This window comes from Amblyomma mixtum, chromosome 7 (assembly GCF_055824585.1).
Source record: "Amblyomma mixtum isolate Tamu chromosome 7, ASM5582458v1, whole genome shotgun sequence".
NCBI classification, from domain to species: Eukaryota; Metazoa; Arthropoda; class Arachnida; order Ixodida; family Ixodidae; genus Amblyomma; species Amblyomma mixtum.
Genome location: NC_143018.1, coordinates 25,359,322 through 25,385,096, shown reverse-complemented (window position 1 = coordinate 25,385,096; position 25,775 = coordinate 25,359,322). Strand labels below are relative to the sequence as shown.

Sequence of the window (25,775 nt, the reverse complement as noted above, 5' to 3'; positions counted from 1 at the left end):
TGTGAAGTTTCCAAAATTCTTATGTTTCTAACAGATTTCAGCAGATTTATTTGACAATGACGTGTACTAGGCCATGTCCACATTTAGTTAAGGGGGGACACTGGTCTTGAAAAGAAAATTTTATTAATTTAGTCATAGTTATCAAATTTTCAGGGCACATGTATTTTTGTGCGCTGACTCTAGATATGTCATTTAATTTCATGTAAAGCAATTCCTTGAGCACTTATGCACCTTTTATGCAAGTATTTTGCGGAGAGTTTTAAAGAAAATTTGCTGCAGGAAACTCGCTGAAATGTATGCCATTGGGTTCTCTTGACACCAAGGAATACAATAAGGGTAAAATTAATCATCCTGGCTCTCACAGAACTTGAGTAATAGGGTACTGAAGCTGCCACTTCACACACAGGAATACACATTTTCCTTCTCATTTCTGAAGCGACAACTTCAAAACCCTATAACTTAAGTTCTACGATAGGCAGGAAGACAATTTCACCCTTATTGTATTCCTTGGTGTCAAGAGAACCCAATGGCACACATTTCAGTGAGCTTCCCGCAGCAAATTTTCTTCAAAACTCTCCGCAACATACTAGCATAAAAAGTGCATAAGTGCTCAAGGAATTGTTTTACATGAAATTAAATGACATAATTTAGAATCAGCACACAAAAATACATATGCCCTGAAGATTTCGTAACTGTGACTTCATTAATAAAAATTTTTTTTTCAAGACCAGTGTCCCCCCTTAATAGAAGTAAACATACATTGAAGCTACTACATACTTTGTCAAGCGTTTATTGGCAGCAGTATCGGGGATCCTGAAAGGCTCAAACTTGAGGGGTTTATTGGTCTCGGAGGGCACTCGGAGAGTTCGACCGGACGAGATCCTCAGTCCTGCTTCTGTTGAAGTTTAGCTCTCTATAAAAAAATGATAAAAAAAAATCGAGCCCAGAGCAGTAGCTCACCGCAGGCCTGTGGTCCGCGCACGGTACTTGAAGATGCCGCTTGGAGCGCTGCAGTCGTCGGGGAAAATGTTGCCATGGTGACAGCGGAATGTAAACAAACCTGCGTAACGCGCTTCGACACTCGCGAATGTGAGCGCAGTCGGAGCTAATGTGACTAACGGCTTCCAGTGAGTCAATGGGCGAGAAAGTATTTTCAATACTTTTCGACTCGTCAAAGAACGAGCTCTTCGGCGTCGGCGATGGCTACAAGGTGCTGCAGAGGCGTCTCAAAAGCATGTGGCAGGTGCACAGGTGAGCGCGAATCGTACTGATAGCAAATTGTGCTGATTGCAATGATCAGTCAGTCTAAAATGTGCCTATCGTAACGTGGCGTGACATGGCATGTCAGCGGTAATTCGCAGATATCGTCCGATGCATTGTCCGGCACGGACGTCCTCGTGCTGGGGGGTCCTCGGCAAAAATTTACGGAAACCGAGGTAAGTACACTGGAGCATTGCAACTCCGCTATACGATTTTGTTTCACGGGTAGAAATAAGAACGTAGTACACTTAAGCAAAAAATAAATTATTGTGATAGGAGTTGTAGCCGTGCGCTCATTGAAATGAGCGCACGGCTACGGCATTCTAGAATTTCTCCTCCAAAGAAATTCTAGCCGCCGCGGCCGGGATCGAACCCACGTCTTTTGGGTCAGCAGCCGAGCACCATAGCCACTGAGCCAGCGCGGCGGCCAACTTTGTGTTGTGTGTTAAATGTTGACTTCACTGCATAGCAGCGCTGCGCACGTGAAAAAGTGTTTACAGGAGCGACAAAGACAATCGGTAGCAAAGAAAGTGACCGTTAGTTTTGAATAAAGAGCAACCAACCAAGAAAAAAAAAAGTTTGTGAAGAATAATATGCTGGCCAACTAGAAATGAAAAATAACACAGGGCCCCACTGTCTGCAGGAGCGCGCGATATACGAGCGCGAACATGGACGATTGTGGAAAATTTGATTTTAATTTTAAAAGTTCGATCTTGCACACGCAGCCTACAAGGAGAGGACATGGCAGATTGATAAGGGGAAGTATATGATAGCTAACTTAAATCGCCTCTTAAAGTACAAATATATCATTGGGAGGTCGCGGGTCAATTAAAAGGGGGGCGGTGTAGGTTAGATAATGAGGTTTTTAAATATTCTTGTGGCGGAGACGAATTAAATGCTTTCCTTTTGTTCCATCTAGCAGACGAAGGAAAATGATTTTTTTTTGTGTGTGTGTGAATATGCATGCAGGTATAGCATCATTGCTCCACCACATAACAGCGGTGATAAAGGTGAAGACAGAGTTACAGGATAAGAAAGGATGCGTTCAGAAAAAAATACGCTTAGAAAAAAAAAAATGGAGTGAAATCATCGCGCACAAAAAACGCTGACGATAATAACAAGTTAGGGTGACCAGATGAAATATGAAGCAGTGATATAGCTTCTATTCCAAAAATTCTTGAAAGTGAGACGCAGTCTTCAACAAAACAGCTTCCCAGATGCACGTCCACTGTACAAAAAAATATATATTTATGCGTGTTCAGGCAAAGAAGATCAATGAAAAGCCTAGAAGCATGACGGGACATGCGTGCTCAGTCCACTGGAACGAATAACCGAATACCGCATATATTCGTGAATTCGCATCCCATAAACTCATGGCTGCATGCTCAGGTGAAAATTTGTTAATGGGAAACTACTGGTTTGTACTGCGTTCTGCTGGAACCGGCAGGGTGCTTATTGCTATTCTGCTGGTCCCAGTAGGTAAGCTTATAGTTCTGTACTGCTTTCTAGACCGCTTACTGGTTTACTACTGGTACATCTAGACTGTATTATTAAGAGAAAATAATGCATCTAGTAAATGAATGATCTCTTACTGGCCGCTCAGAAATCTGCGCTAGCTTGCTCTGTGGTAATGCTCTCAACGATTTCCTTGCACTCAAACTTCACCCTTGGCTGCATGAGAACAGAGCATAGGCGTAATTGTATTGTAAGATTTATCCAAAAGTATTCGTTTGAAAAAGCTGCCTTGGTCCGTAATATATATATGTATCAAACAAGTTACAGTGTAATTTTTGCTTCCTTCAGCACTGCGTGATGTATATTCGACCTTTATGAAACTTCTGAGCGACACTATTTGTCACGTGCTGATTGCTCTGGGTTTTTCATATGATATGATGATCTGAAATGTCTCTTTTCTCTCAACGGTTCAGCCTTTGTAAGCCCAGTTTGCTTGAGATATATGCATATGGTTTATACTGAAATTTGACTAAGCACAGACATAGTAAAGTCTGTTATTGGCACTCTAAAACCATGTATAGCTATAATGATAAAAAAAAAAGAGACAACTAGCCCAACTTCAGACCTTACTATACAGTATAAAAACAATTATGTGTAGAATGCTGAATATGTGTTTATTTTTTTTTTTAAGTATAGCACATACATGTTATAGTTTTCAATTATGCATGTGCCATGTTTTTCATACTAGTGCCCTGCTTATCAAGCTTACATTTGATTGTGTTTGCTAGGTAAGAACGTATGCTATAAATGCACACTTTCAGGAGAATACAATGAAGTGTCCTTTCCAGTTTTCAGCCCTCCGAGAGTTTATAACACAAGGCGGCCGACTGTTGGTTCTGCTCGGTGAAGGTGGAGAACGTCGTTTCCAGACCAACATAAATTTCCTGCTTGAAGAATATGGCATTGTTGTCAACAGTGGTGCGTACAACCCTAATCCTCAAATGAGTATCACACATAGCTTGCTATGCCCAGTAAAGCTAGAAGTCACAGAAAACTACATTTCATCAGTTCCTGTTAGCATAGGGTATTCAAAATATGTGCTCCTTCTATGCATCGTTCAAATTTTGTGCAAATAAATTAGAGTATGGAAAGCCTTCGCGAAAGGCTACCGCTATGAAAAGTGCGCCATTTACAGTTTCTTCTGGTCGCCTAAAAGTTGGTTAATTAGCATGATTCAGAAGGTATTCCTACTTGCTTTGAATGAATACCAACCGTAACTGCACTGGTTTAACCGTTTTGGCAACATAGTGCTTTCTAAAACTGCTGGCTTGCATTAGCTGAGACGTGGTGCTTTATATTTTTGCCATTACTTTGCATGAGCTACCGGATTTGAATGTTACAAACATTAAAGTATGCTTACCGTGTGAGCAGATGCTGTTATCAGGACAGCATATCACAAGTACCCCCATCCAAAGGAAGCACTGATATCTGATGGGGTCCTCAATAGAGCAGTAACCAGGGCTTTGGAGGACACAGCCCTCGACTCTAACAGCAACAATAATCGGTAAGACTGTCGCCCCATATGATGCTTTCAAAAGCACATTAATTAAAGTATGTCACTAAAACTTGACCAATGGTGGTACCAGGCATCACTGCCAGGCACTGTTGATGATATGAATATAGCTTCTTTGCACGGCTTCAACAGTCTTGTCAAGCGATGCATGCATGCAGAGGACTCACATTCGTCTACCCATTTGGTGCAACACTCAACATTGCCAAGCCTGCAGTGGCTCTCCTGTCAACAGGAAGCTGCTCTTTTCCTGTGGCGCGCCCAATCTGTGGGCTCTACATCGGACAAAAGGTGCGACTTTACATGGACCTGTCAAACAAGGCGGCAGTAAGCAGTAAAGGAGGAACGCTGGACTTGTTAGGTGCACTTGCTGAAAAAAAAATTGTGCTAGCCAAGAGTTCTTAATTCTTATTTTTGACCAATGATGTTGGTTTTTCCTCATGGAAGATTGTAATCTGTAAATCATGGGGCTTAACAATCCAAAGCGACATATATGGGTTGTGAGGGACACCGTAGTGGAGGGCTCGGGGACCTCCGGATTAATTTAGACCTCTTGGGGTTCGTTAACATACGCTGACATCATACAGCACACAAGCATCTTTGTATTTCATTTTCATCGAAATGCGGCCGCAGCAGCAGGGTCGAACCCGCAACCTTGGGATGAGCAGCTGAATGCGAAAGCCAATTGAGCCACCATAGTGGGTTGCTGTCATGGATAAGAGACGCAAAAGCAGAGCTGACAGCTCAAAGTATTCGAGATGCTTGTGTTTGTCAGTACACGCATTACAGTCCCAAACTGCATGTTAATTATTCATGTGCAGTTGAGGATGTGAAGGCTGGTAGCTATAACAACAAGGCACATCTTCAACTGTGTGGGATAGAAGCGGTGAAATGTTACTTCTTCTAGAACTTGGGTCATCACTTCCATAGTCTTTAAAAGAAAAGTGATAACTTTTACTGTCTGGATGATGGGATATGCACCACAGCTTTGTTTATAAGCTGCATATGCAAGAAACATTAGACTTACTTGTGCTTCATTGGACAGGGAGTATCAGGAAGAATAGTGGTCCTCGGATCTTGCCACCTGCTCGCAGATCAGTACTTGGACAAGGAAGACAACAGCAAGATAAAGGTATGTTACCTTACTGTATCATTTTCTTTGTGCCATTTTACAACTGAGATTTCACAACATCGTTGACAGAATGCCTGGAACATCCCAAGCAGAGTTGTACTGTAATGCTTTGCAGCTGCTTTCAAATGTGATTGGATTGGGATTGTAAAACTTTTATTTCCAACAATTTGAGGGACTTTAGGCCTCTCGCCTGAATGATGGCCAGAAGGTCTAGGCTCTTGGCGGCGTCTTCGGCCAGTTGGACGACCTTTGTCTGAGTCTCCAGATCTGAACTGAGTAGGAGAGCCTACAATTGTTCAAGCGACTTTATTTTTTTTCAAGGGGCAAGAGGGCATTCCTAAAGAATATAGTTGAGATCCGCTGTGTCATTACATAGCTTGCACTCATTTCAATATTGTTCCGGATAATAAAGACTACACATAACTGGGTTCGGGAATGCATGAGTTTGGAGACGGCGCCAAGAGAAGGCCTGACTCTTTGTCATTGATTTATCAGCCGGGGGGTACTTAGCTTTACTGAGTCTGTAATGTGCGATTTCTCAAGATGATCTCTGTTTCAAGCGTGAAAAAAAAAAGAGTGAAATCAGGAAAAATATAATTGGGAACCAATAATTTTTTTTTTTTTTTCAACAGTGTGAAGTTTTAACGTGAGCCCAGCATATGAATACGGTGAAATGTTGATTTATGTATATACTTGAGCTGCTTATCATGGCACCTTACACTTAGCACTTACCTGTGACAAGCGTGTGCACTCTTAGGCTTAGTTTTTGAGCACGATATACAACCTAGATGGAAGAAATCACATGGTCATCGAGAGCACATCTTTTGAAAGAGCCACTTGAACAGAATCTTATTTTGGAAAAATTTTCTTCTGGCACACAAAAAGATGCTTCATTGACATAGCCGCATTCAATTCAGCACTTTTAAAGGGAGGAATTTATAAAAAGTGCTCACTGGAAGCACCCTCTATAGCGATACTGCTGTAATCACCTACTCATCTAAGTTTATTTATTTATTTATTCAAAATACCCCCAAAGGCCCTCATTTGAGGGTATTACATGGGGTGGGGGAGTAAGTACAAAGCATTGCTATAAGGTTAAAAATATAACACTAACATAGAAATCACAAAATATTAATCATAAATAGGCATCCACAGAAAGAGTGGCAACAATGCACATAGCAGCAAAATTCATTGAAAATATTAAAAAAATAAGTACTATATCATAACAATGTTTACGGAATACTTCCCTAACTGTCTATGTGCCATTAAACCCAACACAACAAAGCACACATTAATCTCTCTTTCTCTCTCTTCTCTCTCTCAGTACTTCCCACCCCTTATGTGAAATTCCTTCCTAGGGCCTTTAAGGTAATAAAATGAAATGAAATTAATCGAACGGAGCCTAGCTTCAAGCTGGTTGCAGTACCTGTGAATGCTCATCCTGCACGCTTACACGTGCAGGATGTGCTCTTCCATTTCCTGACCAGCGACCAAGTGCAGCTGAATGCCATCGATGCTGGGGACCCTGAAGTGTTTGACTACAACCCCATCCCTTCACTGGGCACCATCGCGGATGCCCCCTTCTGCTGCCTCCAAGAGGGCGAAGAACTCCCTAGTGACCACATGGAGCTCTTCCGCAAGCAACTCTACACTCTCGACAACTCCATGCTCCCCGCAATCATCGGGTGAGACCAAAGCTGGCAGCATACTATATGCAGCCCTTGCAGAAACCCTCATGGACACCTGTTAGGTCTTATCTTTCCAGCACAGGTCTTATCGAGCCTGTTATGCTTGCACAAAAAAAAAAGAGCTTAGTGTCTCACAGGCCTAAAGAGAAATGTGCATTTTACAAACAAAGCTATTATTAGTCTTGGGGCTCAAAGAGAAGACAATGCAGCCTTAAACAAGGATGGCTGTCTTAGAATTGGACATGCAAATCAGCACATGTTTTGGACAGATGTAGTTCTTTAGACTAAGACATTAATGACCAATACGACTGTTGACCTACCTGTTCAAGACTATTTTTATTTTTACCAAAGTGTTTACTTGCTATGTTAGACTCAGTTTGACATGGCAGAGCTCAATATCTTAAGCTAACATCAGAGCTTGACTAATAGATCAGGTCATGAGTCACAGTTATGCAATGATAGAGCCCACATGTTCTAGCTTGCATGAGCCAGCAAGGATCTGCTACACTTCCAGAGTTCTCTGCGCTCAGTTCATTGTCTAGTTACTATTTTTGTGTTTTGAACTGAAGCTGAGACTGAAGCTAGTCTGACAACTTATTGAACATATGCCAAAAAATGGATGTGAAAGGGACTGGGCAAGCTTGGACCAAATGCATTAATTTATGTAGTTACCAGAAAGAACATCAGTCTAGGACTTCCAAGCCACTGTGAAGTTTTCTTAATTTCCAAGGCTTTTTTTCTCACTCAGCATGGTTAGTGAGATGGAAAATACCAGGACAAGTCCATTGCAATGCATGTATCACCTGCAGCGCAGCACAGCACAATGGGCCAATCTGATTGCATAAGGCCTGCCTGAAACTTCAGATCTTCGTAGGGCGTTTATGATGCACTCACAGACATCTCGGGCTTTCTCTCAAGGTAGTACATGATGGCATATTATTCTGGTGGTGCTTGTGGTAGTACAACAGGCCTGCATGCTAATGCAAAGTACCGATTGTGTAAAAGATTTTTCAGTCCTCTTTTGAAGCACATACCATATAGCCAACATGAGAAGATAAACTTTGACATAAGGTCAGTTCTGCTATGAACACAACTTATGAGGAAAATTTATTCCTCACAGATTCAATTTTTTTTATATCCATGATATCCCACTCCCACCTCCTTATCATATTATCGTAATGTTTCCTGTGGAATGATCTATGTCTTTAACAAGCTAGATTTAACAGCTCCGAAATCATTCTCGTCTCCTGTCTAGAGAAGCGAAACGTGAAATTTGTGATAAGAGGTTTTTTTGGGGGGCAGGAGGCAGTAATTCTGGACAAGGATTTTTTGGAAAATGTTGGGATAGATGCCATTTCATGAGTGGAATTTCATCCTTTGTGTCTAGTGCGTACGAAGAACTTGGCGTGCCTCATGAGCCCCTGCGACTGATAAGCCCACAATTTGAGTGCCCCTTGCCACCACTTCAACCTGCGGTAAGTCCAAAACCAGCCAAACTCATATGCTGTTTAAACACTGAAAATTCGCAAAGAACTTGATGAGCGCCTTATACATTTGTCTTGCCATAAGTAGTTTCTGCTTCCCAGTTGGCCCCCGAATGGGACCAGTTCCTCCAGTTTTGGCTCCTACCCGGAACCAGTTGTCTCCAAACTGGACTGTAAGTTGGGACCATTTGGTTTCCAACTGAAACCAGTTAATTCCAGTTGAAGATTTTCACCTGTGTAAAGAGCAAGTTCATGCAATGGGGAAAGCTGATATGATGATCATGAGTCTGTGATCATCCTTTCATACCTAGGCACCATGGAAAAGTTGCATGTCACTGCCGTGCTAATGATGGATCTTATACTCCAGAATAGTACACAGGTTATAAAACATGTTGGAGAATCCTGTCAATGGCTTACCACTGTGTCATATGACAACTGGCATCATGATCAGGGCATTGCAGCACATCAGTGTGTTTCAGTACAAGAAAAGAGTCCACTCAAGGTGCGTTGTGGTGGAATCTGTTCCCAATGTCAGATGCAAGGAACCTTCAATGAAAATATACTCTGCATTCTTAAGTTCTATTTGCTTTCCGTGTTTAATTTGCGGCAAAAAAATATTGCTGCATGTCATAGCTAGCATTGCATAGTTTTGGTTTCACTTTTCTGGGCTTTGTGCCAGCCTGCATCAGATAATCTATTCTATGCCCCCCCCCCCCCCCCCCCCCTCCATTTTTCTATTGCAGCTTCGGTGCCACTGAGCGTTTCCGTCCATGTGGTTTCATAAATCGGCGAACTCACTCATGACTGGACTCACCCGGGCTCACTCACGCTCATTTCACATCATGATCCGAGTCGTGAGTCTGGACTCATGTTCAGATCATGATCTGAGCCATGGGTGAGTCCAAACTCACATTCAGATCATGATTTGAGTCGTGAGTGAGTCCAGACTCACATTCAGGTCACAATCTGAGTTGTGAGTGAGTTCGGACTCGCATTCAGATCATGATCTGAGTCATAGTGAGTCCGAACTCACATTCAGATCATGATCCGAGTCGTGGTGAGTTCGGGCTCATTCAGATCATGATCCGAGTCTTGGTGAGTCCATTCGAGTTTCCTGTGCACTCATAATACTTATTACGCTTAAATGAGCCCAGATGAGTCGTGAGTTGAAATGAATGAGTGAGACCAAATGAGTCGCGAGTGGAAATGAGTGAGTGAGCTCAGATGAGTCCGAGTCGTTATTAGTGGTTGATCCCTGATGGCTAATGAGTGAGTGAGCCCAAGTGAGTTGTAATCCTAAGTGAGTTTGAGTTCATGATTTTGAGTGAGCCCAGGCCTCTGTGAGTGTGAGTTTGAGTAAGCGTGTAGGTTGGCCAAACTTCTACATGCTTAAACTCACACTCGCAGAGGCTTGGGCTCACTCGAATATTAGTAATCATTAATAACATTGATGTTGGGATGATAGAGTATATTTCTCTTGTGCTCGCCTCAAATGTGCTTTGTCACCCTCTTAAATGCACTGCCTTGGGGGTGTGTAAAATTTACACGCATTTAGTTTTGTTCAACGCACTCCTTGGCAGGTTTTTCCACCATGCTTCCGAGAGCCAAATGGGCCGCCCTTGGAACTGTTTGATCTGGACGAGGAGCTGAGCTCAGAGAGTCGCCGCCTTGCCCAGCTTGCCAACAAGTGCACCGATGCCGACTTGCACTATTTCCTGCTCCAGTGCGGACAGGTGCTGGGTATCAGCACAGCCTCGGGCGACCCAAAGCAGATTATTGAGCATGTGCTGGCACGCCTCGTCGAGTTCCGAAAGCTGAACCAGGTTAGTGCTGCTGTGCCCGTTGCATGTACAGTCTTTGTCGAAAGTTTTGAGGGCCCCCATGACCGTGACTGGTGTTGAAGTGCTGGGGAGTGGTGGTGTGTTCCTGTATGGAAGCTGCCCGCTCCTTGCCCGGCAGTTTAAGTGTACATTTTACACTGTGCACACTATCCACAGATGCGGACTATGCAGTAATTTACTTTTGAAATTTACACATTGTTACATCACGCCCTACGAAATTCTCTATATCACAAGATATTTTAGTCATATTTGCACTGTTTATATTTCTTGCCATCACTCAGTTTAGTGCTTCTACTCACGATTAGTTGCACTTGCAGCTTTGTCCATTCAATTATTATCGCACATTATCTCCCTAAAACTCACAACGAAAATAAAGAATGTGCCAGTTTTTACGAATTGTGCGCCTGCCCTTGCTGGCATCACAAATGGCCCCGGTAATGTGGTGCTGTGCGTTTCACCTTGCAGGCAGAAAGAATGTGGAGTCAGTGCTAGAGATGTCTGCTCTTGATGTCAAAAACTTTGAGCGAATAACAGAGCGAAGACTAACTATTTTCCAATATTGAAATGATAGACCTCATTTAAATCCTAATTTTTGTAGTGACTGGAAAAAAAAAATGTACATTAGCCAAAGAAAGTGGAAAGACATTCACACTTTGCTCCTCGTACTTGCAAAAATTATTTTTTCGAGGAGATTTAAGCAATGCAGACTCGGACTAAGAACAGCGTGTGGACTATTGTCACAAAATTACAATAGCAAGCACTGTCTTAGGGTGCCTTTTTCTGCATGAAACCTTTGTGCAGTGTGGAGACCCAGCACCTGGCACATTAGAAGAGCAAGATATCATAGCAGACCAGGACAATTTCTGACAACAGTAGAGTCATCTTCAAGCGAATGGCGACAGGAATGAAAAATGCAAGACATCAAACTCATGAGAGACATTTTCTTTTTATTACAAATAGAAAGAGAGCGGACAACAGTGGGAACTGTCCCTGCACGGACATTTGGCCCTTATGTACACAGCTTTGTCGTCGATAATTACTATATCGTAACAAGTTGCTCTCCAACAACGGGGTAAAGTGTGAGGCAACTTGGAAAACATTCATTCATCTCCCGCGTTTATCACAACTCCTAGCGAACTTAAAAATGAAACAAGAAGGTAACGACAGAACCCATGCAATGTGTTAGAGCACGATTGGAAGGTGTAATAAAAGAACATAAGCGGGAATCGTTTTTCGAACCATTTGCAACTGCATGCCCACACTGACTATTTTTGCACAATGAAACGACTCTCAGTAACGAGTCCAACGGACACTCCCCCAAGTGATAAAACAGACGGGACTTGGGTGCGGTGCGACTTTAAAAACGGAAGACGACGAAGTGTTAAGAAGGCCCAGACACAGTGCGCAAAAGGATGGCCTCGCCTCTTTTCAGTTGTACTAGGACAAAAAGGAATGCATTAAAACCCTTTCCGCTTTGTCGGCGCTCCTTCGGTATCATAGTAGGAAAGCTTCCTTTCCGCGGACAAGACAACAGGATTGCACAAAAAAAACACACATGCACGCGTCTGTGAGAAGAAGGTGTGTGGCACATTTCGAATGTGGAAGAAGCTGCCACATGACCCTGCTCTCGCAAAGAACAGGGCAAAAAACAGTGGCATCATAAAGGCAGTGCCCATGGACAAAAAATGGCAGAAAAAAAAGTGAACAAAAAAGATGCTCATAATGTAACCCACAAACCATGGTAGAAATATGGCACTTATTCTCCTCTGATGAGAAGAAAAAGGCCGAGTGTAAAATGATATGATTACAACAAAGTAAAAAAAAGAGTCAACAAAAAATCCACTTTCATGAAGCAAAAAAGTTGAGCATCGTTGACCTTTGCAAATGACACCGCGGAGATGCATTTGCTCACGGGGACCTTTAACAAACCTATTCTACATGTGCTGTCAACCCTATCAAGGAATAAAAGGAAGAAAAAAAAAAAGTGGCCTGCTCAAGGTAGTAAAAACATCATAACAACAAACCTAAGTAAAAAAAAAAATGAAGGTCCCCCTCTTCTCAACCTTCTATGCCCCAAGCACATGTTGAAGACGCGGGTGAACTGCCCCTGCGTCATGAAGGCACATGTGCCAAGCTCCACAGGTTCAACAGCGCTTCACGAGTTCAGCTGTGCTGTGTTCACTGCTCAGCAAACACCTAGGGGAAGAAAAGGGGAGGGGGAGGTAACTAGTCTCTTCTCCTACCACTGCACCCTAGAGAAGGTAGTAAAAATAGAGGAATAAAAGAAGGTGTTGCTAGTAGGGTGCAGTGGTAGTGCATTGCATACTCCTCCACCTGCCTTTGCAAGACTGGTGTACCACCATCCACAGGTGACCAGAGTGACACGACAACTGCGAGATATCACCTGGCTTACTGCGACGACGACGCCACGGGCTCAACTGAGAGAGAGTGTCACTTGCACGAGAGACGACAATGGCACGGGCAGAGTGGACAACTTCGGGACGATGCCGCCGTCCTCGATGTTGCGCAGCCTCTTGCCGTCGATGCCGCCATTCAGCCTCCAGGCGTTTCCTTTTCTCTTCTTTCTCTCGCTGCGGGGACCCAGCAGGTGAAACGGCACGTCAGCCCACGTGGATTCTTTTTTGTTTCGTAGCGGCGGTTTGGTCCCGTCGAAGGAGACGGTCGCTCCACCTGGGTTTGCAGGGCGACTAGGGCGCAGAGGCGCGGGGCAGGGCTTCAGTCTTTGCGGGCCTTCTTCTTCTTCTTCTGGGGTTTGGCCTCTGTCCAGGCATCTGCAGGGTTGAGGACAAAAAAAAAAGAAAAAGAACAGGCAATGAGCAACTATAAAAATAAAAGCATAGTGATACTTTACAGCGAGAGCTGTTATGGTCACATTTTCCAGTTCTGTGGTGTTGTTGGCGTAACACGATGAAGAAACATAAAGCAACGGGGAGCGGCACCATGCTATGAATTCGCGACGTCCTCTGTGCACAGCAACTGGGAACTAGTGCTCGTGTCATAGGCACCTTTCAGTGGAGAGGGCACCACTGTGTTTCGCGGAAAATGGTGCATTACATGGCTGGTAACCACTGCCTTTTTTTTTTGCATCACACAACTACCCTACCTTACTTACTCGCATAATGAACACACGTAACAAATGCACCCACAACGTTTATTAAAATAAAAAAAAAAGCTACACTGACCAGAGTATGATTTCACCCCATGTAATAATGCACCTCATAAATTAGCAGTTTTTTTACAAAAAAAAAATGTGTTCATTACGCAGCTACATACAGTATATATAGGCAGAGCAAGATAGAGTTCAATAAATACTGTGCTTGGTTTTGTGCCTCTCAAGCCAAACTGCCTAAAAGTGAGGTATTATAAGAGGCTCCAAAGTGATACAAAAAGCAAACAAAAAACATGGAATGGTACAAATATCTAAGGTCAACGGCAACCACACAAGCTGTTAACAGCAGTGCAGAACCAGTGACTTGTTGTCACTCACTGGCTGGCAAGGTGCTTTGCTGCAGCACCTCACATCACTTGTGAGGTACTGTCGATGATTTTGAGAAATTGGGAAGTCCGAAGGCTGGATATTCAGAAAAATGTGAGCCTTACACCACACCCTCGTTTTATCTTATCCTCTCGGCCAAGCAGTCGCGCCAACCGATTTTTTGGACTCAGCGGGACCCGAAAAATGGTCCGATTAATCGAAGTCTGAAAGATCCGTGAACTTGAAAAAAAAAAAAACTTTTCTGCGAAAAACCGGCTTTCAATATCGCGAAAATCGCCGCTCCCATGTTCAGCCTAAAACCGATACTATTAACCTCTATCTCAGCAATAGCCAAGCTTTTGTCATGTCCGCACCCTACCAAATCATAATACCAGACAGTGCAACGCGGCCGCAGTCATGCCACGAATGAATGCCCTCGCTGCGCGAAGCAAGACCAGTCAGTCTTCACGGAGCAATGACGCTCGCGAAGACCGAGAGGCAACCCATGGGTAACCGACGGGAAGATGCAAGCGGAAATGAGCGCCTCCGAATGCACTCCCCCCTTCCCCACCTGTACCGTGATTGCTGCCCCGCACCGCGGGCGCCGCGGTGGGCATCATCCAAGCCGTGGCGAACGCTGCAGCTGTCCCACTGTCCCGTTTCCAATGCCATCGCGCGCTCTTTGTAGGCAATCTCGATGGCAACGATGGAAAACAAATAGCCAACCCTATCCAAGCCAGTCCGATTGCGCCTGCCGATTCCGTTTAAATCCAAGATGGCGCCTGTCACGGTGGCGGGAAACGGGTTGGTTGCTACAGCAATGCCCGCTCGCGTCTATGTTAGGCCGAAATAACAAACTTTCGGTTGAAAAACGATCTCCACAATATTGTTGGCGTCTATTGTAGTCCGAAAATTCGAGCTTTCACACTTCACAAAGTCCGAAATATCGGTCGTGAAAATGTACACGTTCCTGTGCGGTGCGCGACGGTTCCTCAGCGAAGCCCGAAACATCGCGCAAGTCCACAGTAGACTTACCGCCGAGTTCGTCAAAAGCCACATTGGACTCTGCTGGCGGGACAACTTCACTGCTCTTCGACTGTGCAGTTTCCGAGCTGCTTTCAGGCTTCACTGGGGGCTCTGCTGCACAAAGGTCAGTTTGCGACAGGCACATTAAAGTGTCAATAAACCACAACATGAAGTCAGTCTTTACTGACAGATGACCTATCAATAATGCCAACCTTGCAGATTTTTACCAACAGCACTGTGTCAAAAGGGGCTTGTAGCAATTCACCAAGTACTTTTCTGCACCACAAATGACGATAGTTCTGAGGAGAGAATTGAGTGGCTGAGCCTTTATTGATAAACTTCGTGAAAAATAACACTGACAACATGATAAAACAAGCTACTAAGCACTCTTTTTTTTTAGAGTGATGTTTGAGTAACGAGTGTGAAGAACAATAAAAAGCAAGCCCCTGACAATGTCAGCACATGCGGCCAGCCCAGTCATAAAGAATGTCCACTTCATGTCAGATTTCGACAGCTGCAGCACAAAGGCATTTATTTGCTCGTTTAACTGTGATCAAGTTCGTTAAACAAACAACCCTTCATGCCACACAAACAAAAAGTAATGTAGAAGTAAGACAAGAAATGTAGAAGTAAGACAAGCACCCCACTATCGACTGTTTAAAAAATATGAAATGCTCAGGAGTAGAGTGTGCAGACAGCACACAAAAGTTTGCACTCAAAGTGAAAGGCTGTGTTTCTAGGTGAACCGAATGGTCTATAAGTGGTATCCCTTTCCCGGTGGGATTGGAAAGTGTTACCGGCAGTGGATGAGCTCTCCTGCGGTGCCTTTTTGGTGGCTTCGCTGGGCTTGGTGGCTTCGTTGGGCTTTGACTCCTCAGCCGGCTTCTTGTCGGCTTTGTTGCCCTTTCCCTTGGCTTTGGCTGCGCCATCTTCAGACTTGGTGGCATCCTCTAAGCACGAAAAAGAAATGAACAAAAAAAATCTTTGTTATTCTGTTGTTTTTTTTCACCACGCTGACCGTTTCTCTGTGTGCTTGCCCGAAAGAGAACTGGGATGTCAATGAGAAGACACAAAATAATAGAAAAAGACAGTATGGAAGCTCAAAAGCTGGATATTCTTCAATGCTTGAAATGCGACAATCGGCAGCCTGGTTCAGCCCGGGCGCAGTGCGCACTCACTCTTAGCTGCTTCCTTCTTCACTGGGCTCTTAACTGGCTCCGGCTCCGGAGGAGACTTGTCCTTCTTTTTGTTCCTCTGATCCTTGGGGTGTTCCTGAAATGTTAGGAGAGAAGCCACACTATATAAGGCCAGAACCATTGTTCACAAGCAGCCACTTTTAAAAAGCAAGAGAACTTTACTGAATATCCACAGCCACAAGCTGACAATTATCTCTAGCACAGAACATCTCTTGAAGTTCTTAAAACTCAAAGGCCCAAGCAAAACGGGGCCAGTATTATGCACACTTAGGTAACAGTACTAGTCGGATGCATTTCCATGCCTCTGACGACAGACAAAACTGCCACTTGCCTTGGGTACAATGCCGTGATAAAGTGCAGACTGTGGAGAAAAAGTGTACCCATTAAAAGCTTCACACTTGCGTCTGTACTTCAAGACATGCACAGCAATCTGCACTGTTGCCCTTAAACTACACTATTATCACTATATAACATCACAAGAATTCAAGTTTTTCATACAGCAAGCCATATTTTTATGATCAAGGCTACACAAAGCTGGGTATCTTTTCAGGACCACCCAAAACAGTCGTGTACTCCTTCCTAGCTTAAAGTTTGTAACTGGGTTTAACCTTGGTACACTGCACCACTAATATTATTAAAAGTTTTAATTACACACAGTATCAAAACTGGTGCATTAGCCTTACTTGTGGCAGTGTACAAGTGATGTGAAAAGCTCCATGCCACTCCACTGTTGTATGTCACTTACTAGACCTTTTACAGCAGAAACTTACGCGAAGGGCTCATAATGCTCTCATGTGGTGCACATGTAAGGACAATAAACGACGAGTGGCAGCTGACATAGCAATACACACCATATTCGCTCTTAATTAAGGAAAAGCAGCGAGCATTTTTATACATCATGAGGAAAGCTGACACAATGTAATCAGTGAGGGGCGGATATAAGGAGGCGGGTGGCAAGGGGGGCGGTTGCCACCAGATGAGATATTTTAAATAGGAAAACCATCATGAACCCCATTTTTCTGATGAAAGAAGTCAAGTGCACATTTCAGGGCCATTCCCCTGCTCAACAGCTCCTTTCAAAAGTAACCCATAAATTCGCCCTGTAAGCAGATCCCACATGATCAGAAATGGTGACGCTAGAGCCAAAAATGGCTATTATAACTGATATCATGAAGGCAAGATACGCGGCCGCTTGAAGTTCCCTTTTCTGCTTGCTTCTTAAGCCTTTTCTAAAATTTTACATATAATGCACTGTGCCAATCGCGAGTGGCAGAGAAAGCCGCCCGAGAAAGGAAAGCGGGAAGTGGGAGGCAAATATTACCTCCGGATCAGCCGCGGCAACAGCTTCAGTGGTCACGGGTTCCTGTGGCACTTTGGCCTCAGGCTCAACCACCTTCTTGACTTCAGCCTCTTTAGGCTGCTTCTTGCGCTTGGCAGCCGGGCTCTTCGACTCTTCAGCTGCACAAGTCGGTAACAGTTCTCACCACCACGAGACTAAAACATGACTGTAACATTCCTCCGAACGGCTCTGGTTAGGACGGTGTAGACGCTGATAGCGTGCTACCATTAAGTTGACTCACTTGTTAGATGAAATTTAGTGAGAAGACCACTCCTGCGAAGCCTCGATTCTGGATGGCTTACTGAGTGCTTTGCTTACTGGCTGTGCACTGCCATAAAATTGAAATTTATGGCACAAAAGTATACATAATACTCATGCAAAGCTATCACGTTACGTACAGGGCGGCAGACAACAGCAGCATCTCAGTGCTCACTAATCCTCACACAGGGTCAAATGAATGGGGATTAGAGAGATGAAGACACAGGCTGAATAACACAACAGCTATTATTACCTGGCAGTAGAGTGCATTTCATTTTGTTGATACATGCTTCACGTTTCACTTAATAGCTGAAATACTTAAAATATATATCATAATTAATTTCGGGAGCTATCACATAAAGTATGGTATGTGCGGTCTAACGTACCGAAGCAACACATGAGGATATAAAGGATGGCGTAGTGAACAGTTTCGAACTAATTTTGACCACCTGGGGATCTTAATGTGCACTTCACCGCATGGCAGATAGGCACCTTTTGCCTTTTAGTTCCATCGAAACGCAGCTGATGCGGCCAGGACTGGACTTAGGTTCTTTTGGCTTAGTAGCTGAGCACCGTAACCACTGAGCCACTGCTGCCGGTAGCTATTACATCAACTTGTTGGCTAGGATGAAAATGCTGTGAGGCACCCCTTTGATGTTCAGTCCGAGCATGCTAAGCAACTCTGAACTCAACAGAAAGAAATCACAGTCACTGCCATCTCGAATGGCAGCTCTGGGGGTTTTTTGAGGTTACAATAATTTTAATGAAACTTGGGTACTCTGCAGGTCTTGTTTCTGATTGCTTCCACCAAGTTTCGCAGCCACGGGGAATTTCATTACAGCGCAAATCGATTTTAAAGTTCACCATTTTTGTGGCTTCAGCTCAGATTATTAGTATGTTCAACACTACATTTTCGACGTCACAAACACTTCCGACATGTTAACACCCGCTCCCTGCTCGAATGACAAAACTTTGAGGCTTGTATTCGCTTGTCTCGAGTATTTTACGAAAGGACTTATTGCTTGCCGTTACTACTTCAGTCATACAACACATGTATGTTTTTCTAGTAATGCTTGTGATGTCATGTCTGTGTCACGCGAAGAATCGTTCCTGGCCAAAGACTGAGTTTCGAAGTTGGTTTGCTGTTATTGCCGTTTTAAATTGGTTCTTTGAATGACAGCTTGGTGTGGAGGAGAGAGAGGGTATGGACTCAAAATGTTCGAAAAACACCTGGTGCTGCCTTTAACTTGGAATCCTACGACACTGCTGTTCTGTTGATTGCAGTATGGTAAGTGAGTGCATTCAGTGCTGCAACATTTTAACCTGCACCAGAAAACTGGCCACATAAAAGTGTGTACGGCCAGCAAAAATGAATGGTACTTAAGGTAATTCCTTCAATTAGCTAGTAACCATGGCAGTTCACCATAGTTATGGTGGGCGAGGAGGAAAGTACAAAGCAAGAGGAACCAATAGGAGTGACGGGGGTCACGGGCTCTAGTTCACACAGCCTCCATGTGGGCCGCATGAGGTCCTGACTCTGAAGTATTGCATGCTTTGACAAGACCTGATCCACAGCAGCTCTTCTGCACACGTGGCCAAGTTCTGAGAGATGCGGGCGCCCTTCTATTTCACTGTACTAAAGCTGCCGGTGCGGCACACTTGGTTAAGCTCACGAGAAAGGCCAGACCATGTGCACTTTCAAAATGCTGGCGATGTGCACGTGACATGCTGAGAGGAGGTGCTGAAAGCTTTTTCCATAAAAACAAGCGTTCCGGAAAGCCAAGTTGAAGGTGCTTACTGGCTGGTGCCTTGGCCTGTTTCTTGTCAGCGGATGTGTTGGTCTTTTCTTCTTCTTTGCGCCGTATCTTCTTCTCCTTCTTACTCAAGAGCTGCACCCAGCCTCCTGAAAACAAAGGAGCTAGTGTCAGACAAACAAAAAGGCGGTCGCCCTGCAGTGATGTGCGAGTCCACCACACAATTTTCTGAATTTATCAATTTTCTGAATTTATCACTTTCTGAGAACGTAGGCAAAGTTAAAAACAACTCGGAACCGTCACTCACAAACACAGAAAGTGCCTCACAATCTAAACATCAAGCCCTGAAAACCAAATCTGCTAAACACAACTCCTGTGCAATTTCCCACACTGCCATATTTAGGGCTCTTACTAATGCTTGCACAAACCCACTGCTCCATGACATATACAGGGTGTTTCACCTAAGACTGTACATAATATTTAAAAATAGGCTTTTTAAGCTAATAGAGAAGAGGCATAGCATCGTCAGCGGTGTAGTACATCAGAATACAGCTAGGGACGTGGTAACTAGCAGGATTGTTAACTAATGTTGAATAATTAACTTCTGAACTATTACTGTCAGGCTCCTTAATTGTTAAGAGGCACGCAGACCATCGTAATTAATACCCATATCAGTTTTTAGAATTTCAAAAAACGCAGTTACCCTTGGCGCAGTAGCCCAACAAATTCTGCCAAATCTGGGCCAAAATACATGCGCTTTGGAGAAGCTTGCAGGCAAAGCAACCTCTCCAGTGCACGTAACTCGTCAAAATAGCCAAAATTTGTTGGGCCACAGTGGCGAGGATAACTGCATTTTCGAAATTCTAAAAACTGATTTGAATATCACTTACGGTAGGCTACATGTCTCTTAATAATTAAGGAGCCTGGCAGTAATAGTTAAAAAGTTGGTAATTCAACATTAGTTAACCATCCTGCTAGTTACCATGTCTTAGCTGCATTCTGATGTACTACACTGCTAACGATGCTATGCCGAAAAAAGCGTTCTTCTAGCTCAAAACGCCCGTTTTTAAAAATTATGTAAAGTCTTAGGTGAACCACCCTGTATAAATTGTGCCTGTGGTTTTAATCTCTGCAAACCTCATCCTTGAAAATTATAACAAAAGAAGAGAGAGAAGAATGGTAGAAATGGCTTTTTATGAGAATGCAACGTGGGTACCGTCAGTGTCGTCTGCAGGTTGAGGCGCAGGAGTCGGCTCCTCCGGTTGTTTTGCGGCATCCTTTTTGCCCTTGGCTGCGGATGCACGCTTCTCTTCCTTCTGGGCGGGCTTTTTCTGCTGCGTTGCCTGAAAAGGGGTGCATGGGAATGAGTGCTTCAAACGTTGCCACCTCAGTTTCTCGAGAGACGGCTACTTCAAATACCACGGGAAAATGAGGCTGTGACTGAGGATACGAAGGGAAGTTAGCCCGTACACAAAGCACCAGTTACGGACTTGGTGCAAGTGCACACCACAGGAGACAAAAGTGTGCCAAAGTAGCGCCCAACGGCTGCCAGAGGATGCCGTGCTCGAGAAACCACCACCTAAGGCTTTCCCAGTGCGCCAAAAGAAGGTTTGGTTTATTGGTTTACTGGGGTGTAACGTCCCAAAGTGACTCAGGCTATAAGGGACGCCATAGTGAAGGGCTCCAGAAAATCTCGACCACCTGGTGTTCTTTGACGTGCACTGACATCGCACAGTACACGGGCCTCTGGAATTTTGCCTCCATCGAAATTCGGCCGCCGCGGCCGGGATCGAACCCGTGTCTTTCGGGTCAGCAGCCGAGCGCCATAACCACTGAGCCACCGCGGCGGGTTCCAAAGGAAGGATTGAGGCTACAAAAAGCACTAGCTACACAGACAACTCCACCTCAACTGCAGTTGTTGGACAGCTTTGTTTGCGTAGGCTCTAAATGCATTCCTATAAAATGACTGAAATAAGAAGTGTGTGCGTGTCACCGTCAAAGGAGTGAACAACCGCTGATGCCTTTTGCCGTCAAGCTCCAAAAGCACACCTTCAAAAGCTGGCCATTCTTTCAGCTAAGCCCAGCAACACACACTATACGAAAGATTTGTCTTCATGTAACAGAAGAGCTACAGTTACACTAAAGTGTACAGTGACGAAAACTTCAGCAAAGTGACAATGTCTAAAAACATTACAGCACCAAAGTCTGTCCTACAAGTGCACAGACAAGGTGGAATACAGCTGAACCTTGTTATAGCTTCGTTATAGTTCGTTATGGCTTCGTTATAGCCCGTCTTGTTTGAGCTTCCAAGGGGAATCGTCAATCCTTCGTTATGTCAATTATTTCGTTATAACGAGGTCCAGCTGTAGCACCATTTGTGCCTCTAGGCTGACAAACTAATCCGTTCTACATTGCTGCTACCCTTTCAAAAGTCCAAGTGACGCTTTGTGTTAGGTGCATTACTTTCACTTCACTCCAACACCGACCATACCTTTGACAGTTTCGTCAACACATGTAAGCACAACAGGCGTTATGCTTGGGTAAGAGTTGTTTTGTTAATATTTAACCTGCCATAAATCATAACCTTAGCTACTTGAAATTTAGTCTTGCTCAGTAATTACAGACACAAAAAAAAACACCTTGTTTGCTTCCAGACTCCCACATTTTCAAAAAAACAACAACTGCAACAAACCTATGTTGCTCAAATATAAATCTTGCAGCTGCTGCAGAAAATGTCACAGGATGTTGCAAATGACGAGCGTTCTCATTAGGCTACCCCAAAAGCTTGGGCAGACCCCGCTTGCAGCCGTACCTTTGCATCTGTTTTGTCAGCCTTCTTCGTAGGAGCAGCTGCCTTCTCAACTTTCTCTACCTTTGGCTTGGCTTGGCTCACGACTTTTGGAGATGAAGTTGGTGCATGGCCGTTGGCTTGTGCTTTGTTCTGAAAAATAAGAACCACGGTCATGTTGTAGCACTTGCAGCATTTATTGAGATGCAAGGGCAGCATTAGACATGTGGAAAATGCAACCACAGTTAGAAAATGGTGCTACAGATTTTACTTATATAATCTAATCAATGGTACGGAAGAGAGCTAAGTGCTGTGCAGAAATTGACCCATCTGCCATTAATTAGGCTGCATGTCACATAGCACTGTCAAGTTCCTGGGGCTTATATTGGAATATTTTTTGCTATATAAAAAAAAAAAAAGAAAGCTAACACGATACACTAAAGTAAACTGCCCTCAGTGTTGCTCATGGTGCCTATAATCACAGAGGACCCGTAGCCAGCAAAGCTGCTAAGCAGATGGCTCCCTTATTATGCAGCACACTCTGTAGGAGATTTGTCTTCTCTTAGAAAGGAATACACACACCAAAATTCTGGTCGCATAATGTGTTCCTTGGAATGGTGCGCAAGATCTTGGTATACATGGATTCGAATATCGAACTGAATTCGATGTGAAATTACCCCTAGATAAACCTTTACTAAATAACTGAATTAACTATATAATTGCAGCATCACTTTTATTCACTCAAACTTTTGCTAGCTTACCTCATGAGATAGAATGACACTGAATGAACAAGTAGCAACAATATCAGTTTTTTTTTTTTTTTAGGCAGTGACTACAGTGAGGGGGCCCGTCACTTTAAAATCTAGGCTACAGTGAGGGGGCCCGTCACTTTAAAATCTAGGCTACAGTGAGGGGGCCCGGCAGTGTAACACCTACGCTGCAGTGATGAGGCCCGTCACTTTAACATCTACGCTACAGTGAGGGGGCCCTTCACTTTAAAATCTGCGCTACAGTGACGGGACCCAACAACTGTAGTTACGCGAGACGCTGCTTGCACTGTATGTTGTCAACGGCTCAACGCCTAACCTAACCTAACCTAACGGCTCCAGGTGACGGAGGAAGCAAACAAAATTATAAAAATATATAATTACGTGTAACTGCAAGCAAACTTAAACGTCATGTTTACAACAATTTGTTATTTCCCCCTCACTGTAGCCTAGATTTAAAAGTGACGGGCCCCCTCACTGTAGCCTAGATTTAAAAGTGACGGGCCCCCTCACTTTAGCCTAGATTTTAAAGTGACGGGGCCCCTCACTGTAGTCGCTGCATTTTTTTCATGCTTTGCACGACCTGAGGTCAACTTCGACATCATCTAGAAGGATCTCGTTCTGTCCACTTTTCCACTGTACTCCTAATGCCTCTGTGTTGTTCCATTCCCATCATTTCACTACTATAACCACTGTTTGTCTGTTGAACCCAAACCGTGCAAGAAGTTCGTTTACAATTTAATTGCAGGTTATTCACCGTTATAGGCGAATTCCACGTGCCAATTCACATTTACTGTCTTGAGCTTCATTTTAAAGGCAGGAAACACAGCCAACATTCGGTGTCTGTGCCCCTTTAGAAGCTACAAGGCAAGCTTTTTTCGGGGAAAAAAGAAAAGTACAAACTGCGTGCGAATATGCTCGAAATAAGAGAACGGTTCAAGAAGGCGTACACCACTGAACGCAGTCTTGGTGAGTAAGCAAGTCTTGAAGTTCCCTCAAGAACAAGGAAAACACAAGCGCCGCGATAAAAAAAGAAACGAGCAAACGTCCAGTCGGCTGCGTGGCAATGGAGAGAAGTGTCGGGAGCGTGCATCTAATCTCTCTGCTCGGTCGGTGCCCGCAAAAAGAAGCGCGCTGTACTGCTGATGGCCAGATGGGGGTGCGATACGAGGCGAACAAGCCCAGACCCCCCCTCCCCCCATACCACCCCCTCCTCAAGTCTACGTCAAGCTAAATGCACGCGTCTTCTTACAACGCGCTCGACACGTTGGGCCAACGCGGCACCTCCAGCTTTTACGCCAGCGCCGTCCGTCGTTGAGCACGCGGTAGCGAGAGCGTCGTTGGCGTTGTCCCTGATCCAGCCGTCTAGCTCCGCCGGCCCAAATCGGTTGCGCATCCGACAGCTTCCGTCCATCGGAATAAATAAAAGGAAGCAAAGGGGGGCAAGCGATTGCGGGGCCACCACCGCACCGATCCAGCCGGTGGTTTTCCGCATGCGGGCGACCGGAAAACCACGGATAGGGAAGCAGACGCCGCAATTCTTTTCCGTCTGCTTAAATAGCCACCGGTTACTACACGAGCTGTGGTTACTACGGCTTCGTACGACTACCGAAACACGTCGAACAAGCAGACTTCGAGAGAATTTGCTGCTCCCTCCCCCATTTTCAACGCTCCTTTCCTCCTTAGCGCGCAAACAAATCTGGAACCGTGTTTTTACAGGTGCGCGTGAGGAGTCCGACACGCCTTGGCTCCCTCGTGCTTCATCGCGGTTAACGCTACGAACTTGAATTCGTGTTAGATATCGGAAGCAGTGTAGTAGACGACGCCGCGTCGAGCAGCGCGACGCGAACAGTCAGTTCGTAGAAAGTTGCGATATACAATCACAAGCAACCACTATCACATCTGCGAGTTCACTAGTCGCCTGATTACATTCCGTGGCCTCTTTCAGCGACTCTCGATTTCAGCACGCAATTACGCCCAGCTCCAAGAGAGCGGGAGCTACGCGTTAAACCGGGAGTCGGACGGACAGCCGTATTTACATGTCCGCGCTCGGAAAACGAAACACGCGACGCGGCAAGCAGCATGGCCGTTCGGTTGACATTTAGGTGCGCTTTCTCCCGAGAGCACGGAAAAAGCCGCGGGTGAAACGGGTGATCCGGTTTTTGAAGCTCGCATATGGCAGCTCCGACGAGGCGGGCACACGCGAGAGAACTCGTTTTCACCGCCTGATCGCGATCAGCCAGCGGACAGATGCAGGTTGACCCCGCGGGGCACGATGTTTGGGCAAGTTGGCCCGCACCTCAGACACACAGATGCGGTCTTAATTCCCCGCGTCGGAGTCGCGCACGGTGCGGTTAATTAGTCGCCTAAGCATGTCGGGCTGTCCTCGTTCGGAAGCTCGGCGCCGGATTACCTTCTGGGACTCCTTCGCTTTCCGCTTCTTCTTCTTGTCGTGCTCGTCGTCGATGCTTCCGAAGCTCGGAGGCTGGCTAGGCGACTTGAACCCGAAAGCGAAAACGAGTAGGGCGCACAGTATGACGCCGACGATAGGGAACGCGTAGTGCGGGATCACAACCGTTCCCAGCGGTAGCTCCATGCTGCAGCACTCCGAGTCCTGCGCACACCGCCGGCAATGTCCCGCATACAAGCTAGCGCCGCTACAGCTCCTCCAACGTCAGCAGCAACCATCGGCCACGAAGCCAACGCAGCGACGTCGGCGCC

General features: G+C 44.9%; 2 protein-coding genes across 4 annotated transcripts; one reads left to right on the top strand and one right to left on the bottom strand.

The window, feature by feature from the left end:
* The first annotated feature begins 748 nt into the window (after nt 1-748).
* Nucleotides 749-11,906, top strand: IFT52 (intraflagellar transport 52). The gene is made up of 10 exons (XM_089552048.1): nt 749-1,251; nt 1,349-1,436; nt 3,564-3,693; nt 4,147-4,279; nt 4,447-4,576; nt 5,331-5,417; nt 6,879-7,102; nt 8,493-8,580; nt 10,170-10,412; nt 11,232-11,906. Exons 1-10 carry the CDS (start codon nt 1,136-1,138, stop codon nt 11,295-11,297), a joined length of 1,305 nt encoding a protein of 434 aa, XP_089408174.1. The 5' UTR covers nt 749-1,135; the 3' UTR covers nt 11,298-11,906.
* LOC149335364 (uncharacterized) lies at nt 11,358-25,775 on the bottom strand. Of its 3 annotated transcripts, XM_089552051.1 has the most exons (10): nt 25,468-25,775; nt 22,312-22,440; nt 20,716-20,842; nt 19,544-19,648; nt 17,470-17,606; nt 16,480-16,509; nt 16,131-16,224; nt 15,750-15,902; nt 14,962-15,066; nt 11,358-13,222 (listed from the first exon to the last, which is right to left on the bottom strand). In XM_089552051.1, exons 1-10 carry the CDS (start codon nt 25,648-25,650, stop codon nt 13,167-13,169), a joined length of 1,119 nt encoding a protein of 372 aa, XP_089408177.1. In that variant the 5' UTR covers nt 25,651-25,775; the 3' UTR covers nt 11,358-13,166. The 3 variants fall into 3 exon arrangements, with proteins under 3 accessions (XP_089408177.1, XP_089408175.1, XP_089408176.1); XM_089552049.1 differs by lacking the exon at nt 16,480-16,509; XM_089552050.1 differs by lacking the exon at nt 16,480-16,509 and having other exon boundaries at nt 14,962-15,063.